The 22499-nt window shown below is 34.4% G+C and overlaps 2 protein-coding genes across 4 annotated transcripts; one reads left to right on the forward strand and one right to left on the reverse strand.

Annotated features, from left to right (window-relative positions):
* On the reverse strand, positions 1-6590 carry LOC131847790 (zinc finger protein 511). Of its 2 annotated transcripts, none has more exons than XM_059197443.1 (4): positions 6158-6590; positions 3110-3255; positions 1180-1378; positions 1-606 (listed from the first exon to the last, which is right to left on the reverse strand). In XM_059197443.1, the coding sequence occupies exons 2-4, from the start codon at positions 3253-3255 to the stop codon at positions 268-270; spliced, it is 684 nt and encodes a 227-aa protein (XP_059053426.1). In that variant the 5' UTR covers positions 6158-6590; the 3' UTR covers positions 1-267. The 2 variants fall into 2 exon arrangements, with proteins under 2 accessions (XP_059053426.1, XP_059053434.1); XM_059197451.1 differs by having other exon boundaries at positions 3110-3265.
* Positions 5972-22499, forward strand: LOC131847764 (nucleoside diphosphate phosphatase ENTPD5). Of its 2 annotated transcripts, XM_059197420.1 has the most exons (11): positions 7120-7321; positions 8616-8739; positions 15324-15467; positions 16214-16302; positions 17021-17184; positions 17631-17722; positions 18248-18404; positions 19033-19182; positions 19802-19974; positions 20713-20876; positions 21533-22499. In XM_059197420.1, exons 1-11 carry the CDS (start codon positions 7289-7291, stop codon positions 21635-21637), a joined length of 1395 nt encoding a protein of 464 aa, XP_059053403.1. In that variant the 5' UTR covers positions 7120-7288; the 3' UTR covers positions 21638-22499. The 2 variants fall into 2 exon arrangements, with proteins under 2 accessions (XP_059053396.1, XP_059053403.1); XM_059197413.1 differs by lacking the exons at positions 7120-7321; positions 20713-20876; positions 21533-22499 and adding an exon at positions 5972-6107 and having other exon boundaries at positions 19802-20268.

The raw sequence follows: 22499 nt of genomic DNA on the forward strand, positions 1-22499 counted from the left end.
ATAAATTAAAACGAGATTAATATTTGGCCAATAATTTTTCGCAATGATTTTTTTCGTTTACGTTATACAAATATTGTAAAACTCAGTATGAATGCTAAAGTAACAGTGTAAATTATCACAGAATGTTTGTAATAAAAATGTACTGGATATCTGTAAATAATGTATGTATTTTATAGGTCACTGCCTTTACGGGCGTATGTTATCATATTTATAAATATAAGCAAAGGTTACGAAATGATAATAAAGTAATAAATAGGTAACAATTATTTAATCTGGCAATGTTTTTTTTAATTCATCGACTATTTCATCCATATCTACATCCCTAGATGTTTTCTCCTCACTATTTTTCGTAAATTGTCTTCCAGTATAAGATGTAACTGCTTTTTTCTTGTTATATGTAAATGAAAATTGTGGAGGTGGTCCATCTGTATCCATTGATTCATTGCTTTCTACTTTTCTAGTGTTGCCACTTTTTTTTTTCTTGCCGATTTTTGTTTTTTGTTCGTATCTGAAATCCTTTGGCAGTTTATGTATTTTTACACAGTGGTTCAGTCTTTCGTCGGCAGTCTTGAATTTCTCTTTACATTCTTCTATATAGCAACAGTACTGTAAATAATAAAATATATAACTTACCTAGTAAAACCAGTAAATAAATTTTGTTTGTAATAGATAAATTAAAAAAACAATTATAAACCTGAATTATTCACAAAGCGTTAGACGGCGCCTCACAAAGCTAAGCATACCTTGTGTTATGGGTATTAGAAAATACATAAATTAGAATTATGTAATTAGTGTTTTTTAAAAAAACGGCGTATATAAGTATTATCGGCGTATATAGTTATATCTAGTACCTATAACACAATCTATGCTTAGCCTGGTACTACGTGGCACTGTGAATTGTCATGAGTTTATTTATATATTATTATTATTATATGTTTATATTATTATTATTAACTAGCTATGTCCAGGTTTCACCCGCATAAAATTTATAGCCAATGTGTTGTTCTATTCTGATGTATAAGCTATATTATTGAAAAGTTTCATCAAAATCCGTTCAGTAGTTTTTGCGTGAAAGAATAACAAATATCCATCCGTTTACCCATTCATACACACAAACTTTTGCGTTTATAATATTAGTAAAATTATGATATACTATAAACAGTCTTCAAGTCAACATACAGAAGGTTTCTTTTCAGCCATCACAGCGAAGAACGAGTCATGTCTCTCTTGTATGTGGAGGTCCAACAAGTGTGGTGACGGCAGCACCTTCTTACATTGGGTGCAGGTGTACCGGTGTGACGCGTTGTAATGATTCTCGTAATCCAATATGGATTCCGCGATGAATGTGCACCCGGGGATGTTGCATGTTGTTTGAATTCTGCAAAAAAAATGTCCATACTAAGATGTACATCAAAAAAAATGCGGTGAATTGAATGCACGGCTCAGAAATCTGAACTGGCTGACAGGCAGAGGATCACGGTAGGAGGAAAACAAGATACTCATTTATAAAACCAGTTTGGACATACCGCATTGAGTTATTCGGACCAGCAAAAAATCCAATATTTATTTGCGACGGTTTCAGAATAAAGCACTCAAAATAAAAAAATAACTGCTGCACCTCTATACATCAGAACAACTTAATTGCATGAGTACACAGGAATGAGAACAGTAAGAGAAGAAATAGAGCACAGAACATAAGTTTTTTTTAAGGGATGATAATGGATTGGTGCTTCCGCCTACGCTAACGGTTTACACTGGCGGGGCACCAGTGGGGGACCGAGTGGAGGTCAACCTAACCTAACCTAACCTATGGTACAGGGGGGAAGAGGATTATTAGTAATGTGGATTGATAACACCATTAGGTGGGTGCACCATTCCTTTATCTTCCACAAAAAATAAAATTTATGGTACATTGCTAGTAATGGAGTCATGAGTCCACATTACTAACAATCCACTTCCCCCCACAGAACATGAGTTCAAATTCAAATTCAAATTCAAAAATCATTTATTCATGTAGTTCATTTTAGCCGCTTATGATCGTAAAGTTTTTACATTAGATTTTTTTTCCCTACCGTCCAGTTCGGTATATAGATCCAATTGAGAAGAACTGGCAAGAAACTCAATTGCATTACTTTTTATTTTTTAAATCCAGTTTATTTACAATGCCTAGGTATTTATATAGGTGTCTATGTCTAACATTAAATGAAAATCCCGAACATGAAAACTATTGCCATGCACGCTCGTCATTCAAGTAATCGTTTAGTGAGTAATAGGCCTTGCTCAGTAAATACGATTTAACAGATGTTTTGAATTTATTTAAGAGTTACTTCCAATATATCCTTTGGTATCTTATTGTAAAATTTTATACCTATTCCCATAAAAGACCTATTGACTTTTTCTAAACGATACTTGGGGACAGCAAGTTTGTCTTTAAATCTAGTATTAATATTATGAATATTGCTGTTGTTTGGAAATCTGAACATCACACAGAGATCGTATAGGAGCGCATACTAATATCCTTGTAACAGCACTACGAGACCCACTAAATTACAGAAGGCTTAAAAGCCATCATGCATGGGATTTTATTCACTAAATAGCTGCACCCGCTAACTTTATTTTTCTAAAATAAAAGTAGCCTAAGTTATTTTTTATTACATCAGCTACCTGCCAATAAAAGTTCCGTCAAAATCGGTTCAGCCATTTCAGAGATTAGTCGGAACAAACAGACAGATAAAAAATGTAAAATAAAAAAATTTTTGTGTATGTACCGTATTTATACTATATTAACCGTTTTTTTCTACATGCATATGTATATAAATACGGTACACCACCAAAATAACATTATTTAAAATTTTTGTCTATCTGTAATCTCTGTAGTGGCTGTATTGATTTTGACGGGACTTTTATTGGTAGGTAGCTGATGTAATAAGGAGTAACTTAGGCTACTTTTACTTTAGAAAAATAAAGTTAAATTCCACGCGGACGAAGTCGCGGGTACAGCTAGTCACTAATATATAATCTCAATAAGGCAGTGAAATTACAGAGAGGTGAGCCGTAAGCCTCTTTGGGATTCTAGTAAAAACATATATAGCAATATTGATGTACTTACACTTCGTGGCATAAGTTTTCTTCGTCCAGATCGTACACTCCGAGGCGAGGAGGTGGCTTATCCGACGCAAACAGAACATCATCCAGTTTCCGACGACCGACGCCATACTTCTTTATATTTTCACAATTAATTAAGTCCATCATCATCTGAAACAATCTATACATATAAATAAAATTGGAGTGTTTGTTTTATAATATTGAAATAACCGTTTTTATGAATATAAATACGGTACATACACCAAAATATCATTTATTACAATTTTTGTCTGTCTGTCTGTTTGTTCCGGCTAATCTCTGAAATGGCTGGACCGATTTTGACGAGACTTTTATTGGTAGGTAGCTGATGTAATAAGAAGTAACTTAGGCTACTTTTAGTTTAGAAAAATAAAGTTAAATTCCACACTGACAGTGTCGCAGGTACAGCTAGTTTATAATAATAATGAAATTGTGTGTATTAGTCTGTTTGTTAAGTTTTCATAACTAAAAAAGAATAGTCATAAGGATGACTATTCTTCCAAATTTTAAATAAAAAAATCAATCTGTATTTATGATTTTTTCTGCCTAGTTATATACAAGCTCATTTGAAAATAAAACAGCCGAGTTTCTTGTTAGTTCTGAGCTCGAAAGCACTCCGAACTGACGGTAGATTTGACATACCATAAGAGTCTGTAATAGACCTACATGAATAAAGATATTTTGATTGTTTCAAGGAATAGACTGTATGTGAATGGACATAGCCTAACTTTTATATTAAAATAAATCTGGAAGAGGGTGAAATAGAAAATGACAATTTGTAAAGACGAAGTTGCAGATGACATAGCTGTTTGTATATCAAGATAATCTATATATAATACTAGATTATTCTATATATGACGTACTATATAGATTTATAGCAGACGCGCAATAACAGACTCAAGATGTAGAGCTTTTTATTGCCCGTTGTGGCTTAGTAGTTTACTACTCCTATTCTACTTACACCTTGGGTCGCAAGTTTGAATATGGCCGATAAAGTAATTACATTAATGTCCAATTCTCCGATGATGCAAACACCAATATATATATACAACATACTCTTTTGCAAATAAAATGACCGGATTTACCAAATTTTATTTAAATCGGTTTAGTAGTTTTGGCATGAAAGCGTGACAGATAGACATACAAACAGAGTTACTTTCGCATGTATAACATTCGTGACATAATATTAATATAATATCAGTAATTGAAAAAAAAATTGCGAAAATTCGTGAGTATGGATATTTGTTACTCTTTCACTAAACTACTGAACGGATTTTGATGAAACTTTACAGTATGCAGCTTATGCATCAGAATAACACAGGCTATATTTTTATTGAAATTTCATGCGGATGCGGGGCGCGAAACCGCGAACACAGCTAGTATACAATAAAAAAATAGCGTACAGAAAAAAAAAGAAGTAGAACAAAAGCCGATCGCTCGAGATTCTATATTTGAAAATTATGAAATAAACCACTAAAAAGGTTTTATACCATTACTTTTAACAATAAACACTGCCGCTCTTTTGTTAATAGTATTCGTAGTTTTGTATAACACATGATAAGTATAATTTAACCTTCAAACATATCTATACCTACTATATACTAAGATTGTATAGTCACGCTGGCAAGCAATTTGTGTTCAAGGTCGGGGAAGCGTATGTTAGACATCGCTGTTGATGTTCCGATTTTAATGCAACTATTTAGCCGTTACATTTATTGGAGGGATACTTTTCTATTTCACATGAAGGTCTTTTTTAATTGATTTTGTAAAAAAACCCGCTGACAATATTATCTGATTCCACTAATAATGAGAGCGTAGCGGTTTCTATGTTGATTATCGCATTCCTCATACTTGTTATTTTATAATAATTTTTTTTTAAATATTTAAAAGAGCAACACTATAATTTCTTGCTCCGTTCTTCTTGTGATAAATCTGCGTTTCGAATGAGTGGAAGAATAAACAATTATGACTATTTAAAAGTGCTTGTATTTTATTTTTATTTTATTTGAATAAATTTCTATTCAATTCTAATAAATAAGAGATGGTGCCCGTGCTCTCGCCTGCGCTAAAGGTATACGCTGACGGATCACCATTTAAGGAAGATCTTGAGCAGACTTTCAAGGCGACTTCGTCAGAAATTAACCACGATAATTTCCAATGGGTCAATCTAATATTAAATGGTTGTTACTCCCTTAAATTAAAAAAAAAACTCTCGTAAAGCCCCTCCCCTACTCTCCACAAATTAGAAGACTGTGAGTTAAATACCGTACCTACTTCATTTGTGGTTTATAAATCTTAGGTATAAGTGTTTACACATTTAAGTATATCTAATAATAATATAATGAATGGTAGGTATGACAAAAATTATTTCCTATATACAAATAAAACTAGCTATGCCCGCAGTTTCACCCGTTATGAAATTTATAGCTTAAAAAGTGTTATTCTAATGTATAGGCCATATTACTGTAAAGTTTCATGAAAATCAGTTTCGCAGATTTTGGGTTAAAAAGTAATAAACATCCATCCATCCATACTCAAAACGCATTTATTAAGAATAAAGGCACTTATAAAGCAGCTATAATTTCTATTTGATTATACAATATAGATAACCTAGTACTCTCATAGCTTATACCTACATAACTGCCTAGATACACTATTGTATATATAATGCAAGTCATATAATTAATGAGTTATATCATCATACGTAGATGTAAACAAATCTGCGGTACCAGTCCTGAATGGCACCTGAAATGTCCGCTTATAAGTATGTCTATGGTACTCATTTACTATCTTTATAGCTGCACGTCATTCGCTCGATGCTCACTTTAATAAGTTTTGTTTCGTTAGATCTACGTATATGTACTTACAGGTTGATCGTATAAATTATTATTCGAATAACAATCTTATTAAAGTGAAGTAAAATATATACACAATATTGGAAGTAACGATTACACAATAGGAAAATGAGTGTGCGACAGCGAAAGGTATTTAATTTATATTAATAATTTATAATAATATCTCAGTACGTACTTACACGAGACTTCCCTGTTATAACCTAAAATGAATAAAACACTCAAGAAATTCTGTGCAAGGTTATCTTAAATTATACGTTTAATACTTAGTTATTCTGTGTTATTGTTCTAAATTCAAATATATATGTTGAACTAGAGTTTATAGAGCGTAAAAGCAAATTTAATTATTGAATGGACATCTTTAATAATAAAAAAGTAATAAATTAAGTTGGTGAACTTGTTGATTGTCTTTATTGATGATTATTAGTTTAGTTACCGTTTACAGAGTTAATGTAACGTGTTAACTCTAGAGGTAGAATCACAAACTTCTAAACTTCGATCACTTCGTGTGTCAACTCAAGTCAATTAAAAATAATATTGAAACAAAATTAACTAAAGTATTATTTAAACTTAATTATTGTACTTTAACGTATATTTTAATTTCCAAAGTAATAATAAGTTCATAAAAGTGGCGAATGAATAAAATTGCGTCACTGATATTGTTTGTTGCAAAGTACAAACATACAATTTAAGGTCAATCATTATCAATCAATCAATCGATTTGCAGTCTGTACAATTCATGGCTGTTTCTGTGCACACAATTTGTTCACAATATGGTACACTAAAATAAAATCTGGACAAGTTATTTAAACGATAACGATAATTGCTTATTATTAAATCACTCACTATTTTGCAATAGTAAATATTGATAACACCTCAGCTACTAATTACTAATAACTATATTTAGTTTATGATAAGTATTTTTTTGTAAGTATTCTTAATTTGCTGTACGAATTCTAAATAGGTATAAGTTAAATTAGAAGTCAACGGGGTGGAAAACATGGAAATGATATCTATTCAATTGTCAAAAGCTACATAAAAATATAATTATTACTCTGTGAGCCTGTTTTTGTCTGTACTGACAATCATGACATTGACGTATATCATCTGTATTTTTTGACATTCTTAACTATTAGCAAAATTTTAACGCGTGTGTGTTGTTTTTATCAATTTTTACTTACCATTTTAATACGTGCAACTTTTATATTTTTATTTAGAAAAAATATTGATAATGTTTGTATTTTGCAGTATATTTAAAATCTTAAGTATTATTTGAAGGTATTTTCTGGTTGTGATGTTTATTTTACTCCGTTATGGGAAAGTTCAGTACTTACAGGTATTTAGAGGTAAGTGTTCAATAGAGTTAAAAATATAGATAAAAATTATTCTAAATAAAATTTAGTAATAACATTATAGTATACATACAAGTAATACACAATACAAGTAATACCTAAAATCGTTAAGGAATAATAAGAGTCTAAAAATAACTATAGATTTATTTGCAATGAAGCTACAACATTAAAAATAATATCCATGAATTAAAAAGCAAATTAAAAATTATAATTTTTAAAATAGTTTATTTGTTCAATATAAAGAATTAGAAAATAACAGTTATACAAAGACAAGCAACTTACAAAAACAATAACATAGGTAATTTACAAAAACGATATAATACATACATTAAAAAATATAGCAGTAATTATTGTTTATTTTATCCCTTATGTCACAGGCATTTTATATTTTATATAAATATAAAATATTACTCATACTATTTACTATGAATAGAGGCACCCTTCTTGAAGATATAGTGTGATGATAGATAATATTATTTATTTTTCTGATTACACAGATTAATTTGGATAGCAGCTGTTTTACTGGTGTTCCACTTTGGAGTTACTGTTTATCTATGATTTATGAAAACTAAATATTTAAATTTAGAACTGATATCTCTTCTCTGTCTTTCACATAGCACCTACTATAATATTTCATATGAATTAAATATATTTTTTATAGTAAAAGAATAAGAGCTGATTTTCTTAGCTTGAAAGCACTCATAATGGTAGATTTGACATATCGTAAGAGTCTGTATTGGACCTACATGAATACATAGATATATTGTGATTGATTGATTGGTTGACAATCAAATGTTAGTACAGGTATAAAAAAAATAAAAAGAACAAAATAACTGTATAATTTGTGAGCAGGGATGAATGGAAGAGAAAAACATATTACGCCGACCACAAATAAATGGGATAAGGAAGAAGCAGATGATGATAATGAATACTGACTGATAATGTAGATACTATTATCATTCACTATCATTTTGGTCCTATTACAATTATTATACAATATATGCTGTTATTAGAACTGATTTTCGATAACTATTACTTTAGAATTTCATGTTAGTCTTTCTTCAAAATTGATAAATGATTTATATTAATATCCTATAATCTTCAAAAGTGGTTCTGAATTTCATAACAATGTAGAATTATTTCAGAATTAACACAATTACTATGGATCCTATTAAGCAATGTGGAATAGAGGCAGACATATATTTCCTTTTTCCTAATATGGCAACATTGTTTATGATGGAGATTTTAATTAATCTTTTAATTTATTCAGAAATGTTTTTGGTTACAGTTAAGAGATGATACCTCAGCTTCACATATCAATGTAAGATCTAGGACACTAAAGCAACCTCGTCGTTTGAAGAAAGTATTCATTCTACTCATATTATTAGCACTATTTGTCACATACTTTTTAGGTGAGTGACCCATTTATTGAATTGTGCTTCTCTATAATAATATTTTTACTGGCTTTCAAAGTGAAATAAAAATTTACTTGTAAAATATAGCCGTATATAATTAGCATATCGGCTATACAAATTATGGAAATTCGATTCGGTCTACAATTATGTAACTACATAATTGTAGACCGAATCGACTGAAAACATGTGCAACTGCACATGTTTTATGTTTAATTTAAGTTGGGTATACATATCAAATGCTTAATATAAAACTGTGTTCACTCAAAAATTATATTTTATAGCTAAACTAGCCTATAAAGTGAATCAATAAAATTGATTTTCCAAAATTAGCAGTCATCTGCGAGGATACCTCAGTCATACCTATTTTTTTTTTACGGATTATAATGGAATGGTGCACCCACCTGCGCTAACGGTTTACGCTGGCGGGGCACCAGTGGAGGATGATAAGATGAACATGAGGTCAGATCAGTTAGCTCATCGTGACATATTCACCAGGAATTCATCACGATGGTTTCCAGGGGGAACCGCGTGGAGGTCGATCTGACATGGTACATTGCTAGTAATAGGGTCGTGAGTCCACATTACTAATAATCCCATTCCCCCCAGTCATACCTATTTCAGCCGCCAAGCAGCTTGCTTGCATGATTATAGGATAAGTCTGGAATGAGAACGCATGGGTGTCATGTGATGATGCAATGTCCCTGGCAGTGTTCGTGTATAAATGGAGGGTATATTTTATTGTGGATGATAATAGAATGGTGCACCCGCCTGCGCTAACGGTTTACACTCGCTGGACACCAGTGGGGGACGATAAGATGATCATAAGTCAGGTCAATTAGCCATCTGACATGGTACCTTATTAGCAATGGGGTTAATAGTTCACGTTACTAACAATCCCCTGCTCCCTGGAGTGGATATTCGGGTTCATAGTTTAAATGTTAATTAAGTTAAGATTTCAGAAATAAAAGTTATTCTTATATTGGCGAAGGTTGCCAAATACTTTTTATTTGCCAAAGGTTTGCGAAGGTTGCCAAATTATACGGTTCGTTCAAATACAACCCGGTGGGCCGATAACTGTTTTGCTATTTCAGGTACATTAAAAAAAATCGGATAGACGGCGCTAGGCTGGCGCCAAATTGGTTTCAAATTGTATATTCGACCGAGAGTTAAATGCGGGCTTGTCTAGTGTATATTTGATATAGATTGAAATATTGGGCTTCTTAAATGTTGCGTTTTTTTAAATTAGTGATCATTTTTTTTATACCACGTTGGTGGCAATCAAGATACGGCCCATCTGATGGTAAACATTTACCGTAGCCTATGGACGCCTGAAACACAAGGGGTGTGACGTGCGCGTTGCCGGCCCTCAAGAAACCTTAATATACCTTTCTTAAAAAACCTCATGCTGTAGATAACTATTTGGTGCACCCGTCTACAATAATGGTTTACGCTGGCGGGGTACCATTGGTGGATGATAAGATAAGCATGGGTCAGGTTAGTTACCTCATCGTGCCAAATGCGCCAGGATATTTCCAGGGGGAACCTCGTGGCAGTGAACCTGACATGGTATATTGTCAACAATAGTGATATTAGTCCACATTACTAACAATCAAATGAAGTCACGGTAAACGCAACATTTGGCCCCCCCAACAGTTCGTTGGTTGGGGGAATAAATGTTGCGTTTAGCATGACTTCATTTGACAATCTAGATATAGAGGTTATGGTATGTCATGATCATGTATGGTCATGTATGGTCATCATACCCCATCTGACATGATAATGGATAGTTAGTCTTAAAAGGTGATTATACCTTTTGAGATTATAGTCGTGAAGGTATTTTAATTACTGCCTTATCACTACAATAATGACAGTCGAGCCTCTAAATTTAACAATACTAACACATATTGTTAAATTTAGATCTTTTGTAACAATGTATTTGTGCGTTGTTTTTCCTGTGCAGCTTTTGTACTATCCTGGTGATTTTTAATAATCTAATAATAATATTTATATGTGTACAAATACTGAAGAACGATTCACAGGGGTATAAAACTGTGTTGCGATTATCGACGCCCTCATTTTTTTATAGCACAAGGGACCAACTAGCCTATCAGTGATTAACTACCTGACTAACTAAAAAGCTCAAAATGATTACCGCCACCCACGAGCACCCGCAACACCAAGAGAGTTGCTGGTCTTTTAAGAAGGAATAAACTCTTTTTTTTAAAGGTTTCAATAGCATATCGGTACGGAAATACTATTGCTGGAAGGTGATTCCACAATGTGATTGTGCGTGGCAAAAAGTTTTTAGAAAACCGCACTGTGGAGGGCCACCAATCATCCAGTTGATCAGGATGGTATTTCTCACACTCAGCAACTGGCGTCCTCCGAAATTGTATAATTCTAAGATATATACAAATTTATATGACAAATAGAAGTGATTGTATTGTTGCTCCGTCACCACAATGTATGTATGGTGTGTTGTTTTCGTAACCGTGACGAAATCATCGTCTCATTCGTTTCATTTATTGTTAATAACTAATATACAAAGCTACAGAGTTTGTTTATTAAAACAAACAGCACATTAGTGCTGAACTCAGGAAGTCCATTCGTAGTTGAAAGAATATTTTACCAATTCGTAACAAAATTCTTGAAGAAAGTTATAGGTTATTAAATATCAAGCTATGAGTTTATGTACTTGTTGCCCTGAGGATCGAACCCTCTTTTTCCTACGTGGGGAGGTTCGAACCCCTAGCTTGCATTCAGACTAAAGTCGTTAGCTGTTAGCTCGTTTTCTTCAGCCGCTCCATAAGTCCTTTCGCAGGTTTTGAGTGCCATCTACACTCGCACCCATCGTTGGGTGTAGCTGTAAAGGCCAGCCGCGGCCAACAGCATTGTAGTAGTCCGAAAAAAAAAAAGATGGATTCCTACAGAAGTGACCATGATTTCTTTTAAATTAAACTGCATGTGTAACAGTTTAAACCTAATTACACATAAATATTCCTTTGTTTGAATATGGTATTTTTCTAAACTCGTTTCGTGGTTTCAGTGAGAAACTAATATAGTTTTTAAAATGACGTAAGAAAACGTGGTTATTGTAGAAGCATATTTAAATATTTAACGTGTATTGCGTGAAATGTATTCAATGTCGAATTTCACTATTGTTCGCGGACATTTTGTTATAATAATTCAATGAAATCAATTATAACGGTTTTATTGCATTTGTTATTGATATGTATTGAAATGTGTGTGGTATATATTTTATGCTATGCGTCTATGGATAATAGTAAATTTCATCTGTAGAAAGAGTCATATGAAAGGAAATAAGATGAACAAGGAATAGTTGTAATGTGCGCTTGGGGGAAAGGATTATTAGTAACGGGGACTAGTTCCTAACAATGTTACTAATCATATCAGGTCGACAGCCATTATGTCCCCCATGTAAACCTTCTTGGTTAATTTCTGATGATCCTATCATCCTTAAAGTACAAACGAATTTTTCTCTGTTTATTTGCGGTCGCTAATCTTAAAATCGGCTTTATTGATTTATCGTGGGTTTTCTTTCTTTCTGTAACATGTTACTTTAGAATACTGTACCTATCAAGCTGAAAGAATTTGACATATAAGTGCAGTTCCGGAGTTTACTCTCTACTTCACAGAATCGACTCTCTTTCATATTGCACTGTACATTGCTAGTACCTCGCCTAGGTATTGGTCAGGTGCTTATAACTTGTAAGATTTTATGTGTTAACGAGATATCTTTGCATAGTATAAAACAAAGTTAGGTTAAGTTAGTTAACAAACAAAACTTATATCTTTTATATTACGCAACGGGTTTTAATGCAGTTTTTAGCAATAGACAGAGCGATTCAAGAGGAAGGTTTATATGTATAATACATTTATACTCGTGCGATGTCGGGGTGAGTGGCTAGTTGGTAATAATATTTACACAAAACATGACTTGAAAACCCGTTGTTAGTGTCTTATAGTGTGTACAATTATTACCATTACTCATGCCTTATCTTAAACCCTATTTGCTCACTCCACTCATTCCCTAATAATGCAGTTTGCTAAGATTACGTCAGCGGCGCATTCTGTCGCATACTCACTCGTGTGTTCGTACCCTAACGAACCCGGTCGCTCCTTGGTCAGTGGTCCAACGAGTCGCGTAGACCGACGGACGTGTGTACTTTACCTTATATGTACAGTGAGTAGATAACTGTTCCCGATCGTGTACTGCAAAATGGCCAACGAGACAACTGTAGTGCGTACATTGCCCCTTCTCATTGCAGGTATTTGTTCTATCCTTTTTTTAACGGTATTAAATTAGTAGGAATAAAAAAAATCATAGGATGTTTAAAAAATAGTTTCTTGTAACCTTTATAAACGGTATTACCATAATTAGTAAAAATAAATTATACATATTCTATGTTAAATTTCTTGCAGTACTTTTACATTTTGTAGGTACTATTTGGTTTACCGTTTGTGCAGGTAACCTCAGAAATGTCTTAACTGATGTTAGTAATGTTTTGACTGAGGTATAGTAAGTTTTCTTGTGTTTGTTACATTGCAATCGGTTCACAAACAAACATGTTAGTTTGTTTGCGTTGTGCGCATTAGTGCAAAAAGTTATGCTATTTTTATGCTGGATACCACGCGTACAATGTTAATCAGCTAGTAAATCAAATAATCAAACGAGACTACTAATACAGTTCTACTTTCAAAGAAAACATTTATCAATTTTAATTATTTCTTAGAGTAAAATGTTATATAAATTCAAAGTAAACTTTTATAGGCAAACATAAAAATTTTAATAGATAAAAACAGGAAGTTTTATGTTTGATTTAAGGAATTTATTATTTCACACTAGCTGTTCCCGCGACTTCGTCCGCCAGGAATTTAACTTTATTTTTCTGAAATTAAAGAATTCTTCTAAAATAAAAGTAGCCTAAGTTACTTCTTATTGCATTAGCTACCTGCCAAAAAAAGACCCGTCAAAATCGGTCCAGCCATTTCAGATATTAGCCGGAACAAATAGACAGACAGATAGACAAAAATTGTAAAAAATGTTATTTTGGTGTATGTACCTACCGTATTTATATTCATATGCATATAGTAAAAAACTGTTATTTCAATATCACAAAGAGACACTCCAATTTTAATTATATATATAGAATATAATTTTTTTTATTCAAATAAACTTAAAATTAAGCATTTTCGTATTTGAAGAACACGTACTAATCCAAAATACAAGTGGCTGTAACAGTCATATAATTAAAAAAATCGTAACACTGTCTAAATTACTATTGACTTTAAATGACATAAAAATTAAAATACGATAGTTTTTGTCTATGGAACTCATTATCGGACCTTGACCTTGGTTGCCATGTTGTTTGTTTGTTAATTTGTATTCCAATGAATGTAAATGATGTGTACATTTGAATATAGAATAATTATAACAATCCTCTTTGGGAGGGGGAGGGGGCGGGGGGGGGGGGGGGGGAGCGGGTGGTTAAAAATGGTAACCAGTGACTAGATTGCTAGCAACTTACCATGTCTAACGATCTCTGTGCAGTGCCCCTTGAAACAATCGTGGTTAAATCCTTCTTTATCTGACTTCTTGCTCATTGTTGGGCAAAAGTGTTACAATTTTTTTTATTCTATGTTATTATATTTTGTATGACATTCTATTTTGATTTTTATTTTTACAATAAATTGCAAATGCTTTATAAATAAACAACAAGTTAGTAGTCTTCATAATATTGGCTTAGATAAGTAACTATTTCAAAATTAAGCAGAGCTATAGGAGATAATAAAACGAAGGAAACGAACCCGCGACCATCGGAAGTAAAACGGTGTGCTAAACCGCTAGACCACAGAGGTAGTCTATTCTGCACTTAAGTGTAATATTTGGCATATATTTGTATAATTATCGCCGTCATTGTTAACATGTTTGACAATCGTAAATTAAACATATTATATATGTAATGATGAATAATGTATTTTGCTCGCTATTCAAATGTTTGTTTGTGGTACATACCTCGTTATTCGCGATATGACTCGTTGCAGCTATGATATTTAACTAACTAGTTAACCCCAAATAACTGTTTAGTAAATAAAGCCAGGAACGTTACGATCTAGTAGTTTAGAATTCCAACTTAAGGTTTCTTTTTGTAGATAGATTTTTTTTAATGGATGATAATGGAATGTTGCACCCGCCTGAGTAAACGTTTGACTGCCTCGGTGGTCTAGCAGTTTAGCAAACCGCTTTACTTACAATGGTGGTGGGTTCGATTTCTCGCAGGTTACAAACAGTTGTATACTTGAGTATGATTGTTTATATCGGTGGGTGTTTTCTATGTATATTATGTATGTATTTAAAAAATATACATAAAAATATTTACATCAGTTCTCTAGTACCCTGTTTACCGTGGGACTAGATAGCACTGTGTTAATTGAAAACTCCTCTGAAACAGCACTGTCCGAGATCACTTAGGTTCCAGCGTGTGACTGAGGTACCCTCGCATCATCATCTATCGTCCAGAGATATCTAGGAAGTTTGCTAATATTTTTTTTTGTTACAGGATTATTTGCAGGTCAAGCCCAATGGTTAGACGGTATTGCCAAAAGTTTAGGATATGAGAGCGTTCACCACTATGCGGTGATCATTGACGCTGGCTCCTCAGGGTCCAGAGTGCTGGCGTATAGGTTCAGAGTACCGTTCACAGGTTTGTATTTTTTATATTAAATGGAATGGAAGAAAGTTGAAGCAGCTGTTGCCTATACAGGTGTGCCAAAACACGACGATAAACTAAAGCAGGCGACAGATTAAGTCATCATAGCAATCAGAAAAATAAATCACCCTGTAAATGACCCTGTAGTAACTTTTAGTAAAGGTTGTACAAAAGTTTGTTATGTACATATAAAAAGCACCACAAACAACATATCATTGACATTACGAGAAACGGCAAATACAGACGAACAAATAAAATTACAGGTCATATAGACATGACATCTTAGTTGTCCGAAACGCATGAAGAACAAGGAGTGCAGACTGATCTGTGTATTTTTTTATGCATAATTAAAAAAATTCTTTTTTTAATTATGCATAAAAAAATACACAGACTGTATGTGTGTCAAACACACTCTTTTGTTTATTGTTAGTCTGTGGTCAAATAGATTATAGATTAATATTGTTTGTTTTTAATGTTATTTGTCTATACGTCGAGAGAGGTAAATACCTTTATTTACCTTTATATTATTCGTTTTCAGAACCAATTAACAATATAAATAATGTATATTAAACACGAAAGTTTAAAAATACCTATTAAATACTGCTATTGGTCATAGACAAATCAATAAACATCTAAATTGTTATTAGATGTTTATTGATATGTCTATGACCAATAGCAATAGTTTCTTCACTGGAGTTTTTTATTTACATCTGTTTATTTTATAATTATGTTTTTTTCAGTATTTGGTCAGGCGAATTTGGATCTCGTGGATGAATATTTTGAGCAGTCGAAGCCCGGGTTATCGTCGTTTGCGGACGAACCTGAAAAGGTATGATAACGCTGTAATTTGGAAAAATCTAATGATATATTATAGAAAGAAGTGTCCTATGTATGTGTATGTGTTTTGTTGTAATCGGTATCTATGTATCAAATTTCATTTGAATCCGGTCAGCAGATTAAGACTCATTAACAGAAATTCAAACATATTAACTTAATGGATTTATATTATTTTGGTAGCGGAGAGAGAGTGTGAGAACAGAAATATCCATCCAGTTATGGTTGGAATTTGATCACTAATAGAGAAGATAAGGTCCAGTAGCGGTGGTCAGGTTACACCGAATATTGTTAGTCTCACACACGCTAATGGCAGCGAAATTAAACAAAATAATATAAACAATACCGATAATATATAATTCGATAATATATAATATATAACATTTCATTTCATTTCATATTTATCCTCTTTATGATTGTATTGGGTTGGGTGTTACCTATGTATATTATGAATGTAGTAACTCACAGTGTTTCCATCCGTTTTTTTGGTAGCAATAATACAAGCTCTTTTTAGCTTGGAACTAAGTGACGACTGATGTAAATATATACTTAATAAAATACACAATAAAACACCCAGACCGATACAAACAATTATACTCATGTATTCAATTGTATCGTGCGAGGTATCTAACCTGCGACCATCTGAAGTAAGGTGGTGTGCTGAACTACCGAGGCCGTCAATAAATAATATTATTACTGTCTTATCATTATAGGGCGCCGACACAATAGTGCAGTTAATAAAAAAAGCTGAATTCCTCATACCAGAGGAGAAACGGAAGTCGACGCCGCTCATAGTGCGCGCGACGGCCGGCCTGCGGTTACTGCCCAAGGAGAAGGCGCAACAGTTGCTTGTACACGTCTCCAAAGCTATAGCACCGTGAGTTTATATAATTTGCTAACCAATACCCACGACTTCGTTTATACAAACTTTCATCCCCTATTTCACCACCCCCTTTAAGATTATCTCAAACAGGAGTTGGCCGTATCGGTCTAATAGGAGTTGGCCTTCAGCAGCTCCATAAGTCCTTCCGCAGGTTCGGAGTGTCATCTGCACTCGCCCTTTATCGTCCGGTGAAGCTGTAAAGGCCAGCCACGACCAACAGCATTAGAATAGTTCGAAAAAAATCAAAACTTAAATACTTACTTACTATTATATACTAATATTACTGGAGTAACCAGTAATAGTGATTATTCCGCTATTGAATGTAAACCCATATTGCGAAACGTGTATCGTCTCAGAACAAGGCACTATCAGGCAATTAATATTAATAGCTTAGTGTTAATATCTATATCATTATTATAATTGCTTCTATATCATTTCAGATTAGGCTATGATGTGGGAAGTAACAGTGTTGAGATAATGGACGGCTCAGATGAGGGTATCTTCATTTGGTACACATTAAACTTACTGCATAGTGAGTATCGTCTTTTCCTTCTATTTGTGTTATATTGGTTTTGTTGCACAGTTTGTTAATGGATGATAATGGAATAGCGCACCCGCCTGCGCTAACGGTTTCGCTTGCGCAGCACTAGTGGAGGATGATGAGATGAGGTCTGGTCAGTTAGCCTATCATGTAAAATTGACAGGAATTTATCATGATGGTTTCCAGGGAGAATTGCGTAGAGGCCTACCTAACATGGTATTTCTAGCTATGGGATCATTATTACACATTACTAACTGTTGAGAAACTCCTTTGATATTAATATATTTAAAGTTTATTTTTTTGGATTCTTTATTCAAAACTATAAAACAAATTTATATATATGTCACTTCACTGTCTACTATTGCCATTAAAACATTTATCCCTTACCACCTTACCACCCTAGCTGGTGGCTATGGCTAGGTTAGCGTCTTTGTTTACCTTTTCTATAAGATCTATTGGAACCGCAGTATAGTAAGCCTATGACTGAGTGTTAACTGGTTGGGATACTGTCACCAGACCTGATGGACGGTGAGACGATGGCCGCGCTGGACCTGGGCGGCGGCTCCACGCAGATCACGTACCGGGTGAGCGAGCGCGACGCAGCCCTGTACCCGGCCGCAGACCGATACCTCGTGCCTGCCGGGAACAACAACATTACGCTCTACACGCACAGGTATCATCATCACTGTCATCATTATCATCATCATCACCATCATCACCACTCATCGTCACGTAACTATTTTTATGAACTGATACTGCAAACCAACTGACGTCCTTATGGCGATACCTTGTTTGTTAGTCCTGCAAGTGTCGATATTATAGGGATGAGTATTATGGAAATGTGATTCGCGTAGTGTTTAAATTAGTAAGTATCGATACCCACTTATTTAAGTAGTATTGCCGATGCTGGAATATTTTGATTAACATCACTAAGTAGAAAGAGATTCCTGTTAAGGAATGGTTGCTTGGTATCAAATCGTTTATATCGTTTAATAAGTTATATTGTATATTATGTATAGTAGAATATACAATATAACTTACCTGATGATGTACTGCTTGTTACCGATGCTGGAATATTTTGATTAACATCACTAAGTAGAAAGAGATTCCTGTTAAGGAATGGTTGCTTGGTATCAAATCGTTTATATAAAGTGTGTTTACCAGATAAATCTGACGTTCCGGAAAATTTGGCCATATACGCTGAAGCAGAGTACCTGTTGATGTAAACACACAGACGACAATTTACAGTTTACCTTCGTAAGGACATTTCAATAAAAAATTCTATTCTGTTCTATCGACAGCTACCTGAACTTGGGCTTATTGGCAGCACGTTACGGCATTTTCCGTATGGAGGCGGGCGACAATAATACTAACGAGTTCACGTCTGTGTGCGTTGACCCTATCGTGCAGCGTGAGCCCTGGACGTACGCTAACAAGCAGTACATCATCAGGTAAGTTATATTGTATATTATATATAGTAGAATATGGTCGGATTTCTAATACAGGTTCAACGGGTTTCGACAATTAAATCTTTTTATTTTAGATGGTAATGGTAATAAAGAAAACATATATTGGGTCACCTCTCCCAATAGTTATCTTTATGCGTATGCTATTTCACGCGCTAATAGAATCATGTAGGAAAGAATATGCATGTGAATGTAGACAAAGAGATGGAGAAATACTGCTAGCGCCGCCAGTTCGTGCATTCCAGCGTTCTTCGATCGGTCGTATTTTAAAGACTTGCTAATATTTAATTATCATTGCAAAATGGCTGACATCTAACTATGGAGCAAAATAATATATATAAGAGTTCTTAAACGTATCTTGACATTAAAATCTTTTTCTCTTTATGTGTTTAGGAGTAGTCACAGTAGTGACTCAAAAATAGAAATAGTGTATTAAAAAAATAACTAATAAAAAAGAATAACTGCTTTAAATATCCGCACTATCACGCGCGAAAGAGTCATCACAAAAAATTGTAAAATGTAATCTAACTCACAATTGCGCGCGCTGGCTCAAAAGTGTGTCGTATAAAGGCAATGCAAATGAGTCCATCCGTGTCCCCGGCAGTGGGGCGCCGCGTGCGGGCGGTATGAAGCGCGAGGCGGCGGTGGCGCGCTGCCACGGCGTCGTGGCGCAGTACCTCGCCCGCACCCTCGACTGGGAGCCCACGCAGCCGCCGCGCGGAGACGTGGCCGCCATGTCCTACTTCTACGACGTGGCCGCGGACGCGGGCATCATCGGTGAGTAGTACGCTCATCACTAGCTACGTGGCGGCTATGACTGCACGTAACGAAGCCTACTCCGCGAAGGACGTAAGACAATTAGTAGTAGTAGTACTAGTGTCCCCGTATTAGTATTGGTATTAATATTTATCTCTCCTTCTTCTTCTCTTATCCTCTCTCTCACACATACACAACACACACACACACACACACACACACACACATACACATACACTTTGCAAGTAAATAATGATAAGCTTGTGTTATTAACTTATTTAATTGTCTTTTTATAAATTGTAATTCTAAACATTGTGAATTGTAAGAGAAGGGAACTGGTACCTAAAATACAAGTTTCTACTTAGTTTAGGTACCAGGGAACAATTTAAATTGTAAATATTGGGTACAAAATAAAATTATTGTTATAATTTCTGATGAAATTTTTAGTTGTACATAGAAACATAAAATAATCGAATAGTATTAACAGATTGAATTTAATAAAAACATACACGTCATACTCGTAAACGGGTGCGGGAGGTGTAAAGTTTCTAGCTTGTTCTGCTTGTGACGAAACAGCTTTCCGAATGAGCAGTAGATTAAAAAAATGTGATGACTATTCAAAAGTGCTTCAATATAAGTTTATTTGAATAAATGATTTTCTATTCTATTCTAACAACAGTCTAATGGGCAGACTGTTTCTCTGAACTCGCAACTTATTCCTAAAATGTGAAACGAACCTGTGCGGTGTGTCGGACGCAGACGTGGTGGTGGGCGGGTCGGCGGCGGTGGGTTCGTTCCGTGCTGCTGCGCTGCGCGCGTGCTCGGCCTCCAACGTGGAGCAGCCGTGGGCGTGCGGCGACCTGGTCTACGTGCTGGCGCTGCTGCACGACGCCTACAAGATGCACGACCACCAGCCGGTCTCGGTCAGTACCGTTTGCTTACTTACTAAGTAAAAACGAAATACGAACTTACTTACTAAAAACGAAGATCCAGGATAGAAGGAGGGTTCCTTCTATCCTGGATCTTCGTTTTTTTAGAGGCGGGCCAAATGCTAATAAATGCCGCTCCTAAAATCGCGCCCGGAGATTTTTTTTCTTTGCAATATATAAAATACTAGCTGTCCCGGCAAACGTTGTTTTGCCTTAAAATAAAAATAAAAATTTAGGTGTGGACTACCCCTAACATTTAGGGGGATGAAAAATAGATGTTGGCCGATTCTCAGACCTACTCAATACGCTCACAAAATTTCATGATAATCGGTCAAGCCGTTTCGGAGGAGTATGGGAACGAAAACTGTGACACGAGACTTTTATATATAAGATTACTTAATAAAATGCAAAATGTAAACGTATAAAATATAATTTTAGGGTTTGTCCAACCCTAACATTTTATGTTGATTTTGTTATAAATGCCACTTTATAAAAAAAATACATACAACCCAAAATTTTTATCTATCTCGCCTGTTACCGATTCTTATTTTTTATAGTCATTTTAATTTATATAGATAAACGACGTTTGTGCTGAATCAGCTGGTGTACCTTTAATATGTAGTTCATTCCTTGAACATTTACATTTACAGTTATTCAAGAAAGTGAACGGTCACGAGGTTTCGTGGGCGTTAGGCCTCGCCTACACCACCGTGATGAACCGCATCGCCGCGGAGACAGCTGCGCCCGCCGCGTAGTGTAATGAACTCTATTTCGTTATAGATAAGATCACATTCTAAAATTCGTGCAACTATTACCTCTACGGTTTGTATATGTGATATAAAGTATGGTCTCTTTATTTCGTATGTTACTTGCGGTAGTTATTTAGTAGAATCACAGAGTATTGAATGTACAGAGTGAAAGATTATGCGCTAGTGCTCATTATGGAATACTAGTTTATACTTGCGACTTCATCACTAGTACGTGATGCTGCGGCTCGAATTAACAGATGATTCTTGGTGATGTGATGGCTTCAGTAGATTACGGGTTGTAGAAATGATAGATTTTGTTTGCCATCTTGAATTTATTGGGTAAATATATTACAAAATTGGTTGAGTGAAAAAAAGTACGTTGCCTCGATCGATTAGATTTTTTAAGTCTGTTACGTTATATAGCGGATTCAAATTGGATGGGTGTGCGCTCCGATCAGAACGCTCCTTGTATTGCGTATTGTTGCCGTTTGTACGCGACAATCGCCCTTCTTAAAGTTAAAGTTAATATCTTTTTTACTTGTGATACACCTTCTAAATGCTTCATGCTAAATTCTATCAAATCGTTTAGCCGTAAATAGGTAATAGGCAGACTGACAAATTTTCGCATTTATAGTGTTAGTATGAATTGTAACTGAGTAAAAGAGTAAAATAGAGTTTACATCCAATATAAACTCTATTTCTAATATTGTGATAATTTTCAATATTGTCACATTTCAAATGTTACTAGTGCTCAAACTTACACTCTGTACATTTGAAATCATCTGTGGTAGCATGGCCTTAGCACTGTAATAGCAGTTACGTTCGTAAAAAGTAACATACTATTCTTTAGTAGTTTTTTTTGTAGGTT

Source organism: Achroia grisella, unplaced genomic scaffold (assembly GCF_030625045.1).
Source record: "Achroia grisella isolate CSIRO2021 unplaced genomic scaffold, CSIRO_AGI_Agris_v1 utg109, whole genome shotgun sequence".
NCBI classification, from domain to species: Eukaryota; Metazoa; Arthropoda; class Insecta; order Lepidoptera; family Pyralidae; genus Achroia; species Achroia grisella.

What these genes read in the sequence shown, in the direction of transcription:
- LOC131847764 (XM_059197420.1), top strand. Translation starts at nt 7,289, where the DNA reads ATGGGAAAGTTCAGTACTTACAGGTATTTAGAG. An exon ending in GTACTTACAGGTATTTAGAG is followed by an intron (nt 7,322 to 8,615) that starts GTAAGTGTTCAA and finishes TTTTGGTTACAG; the next exon opens with TTAAGAGATGATACCTCAGC. An exon ending in AACAAGCAGTACATCATCAG is followed by an intron (nt 19,183 to 19,801) that starts GTAAGTTATATT and finishes TGTCCCCGGCAG; the next exon opens with TGGGGCGCCGCGTGCGGGCG.
- LOC131847790 (XM_059197443.1), bottom strand. Translation starts at nt 3,255, where the DNA reads ATGATGATGGACTTAATTAATTGTGAAAATATAAAGAAGTATGGCGTC. An exon ending in GAAAACTTATGCCACGAAGT is followed by an intron (nt 1,379 to 3,109) that starts GTAAGTACATCA and finishes TTTTTTTTGCAG; the next exon opens with AATTCAAACAACATGCAACA. An exon ending in TGGCTGAAAAGAAACCTTCT is followed by an intron (nt 607 to 1,179) that starts GTATGTTGACTT and finishes TATTATTTACAG; the next exon opens with TACTGTTGCTATATAGAAGA.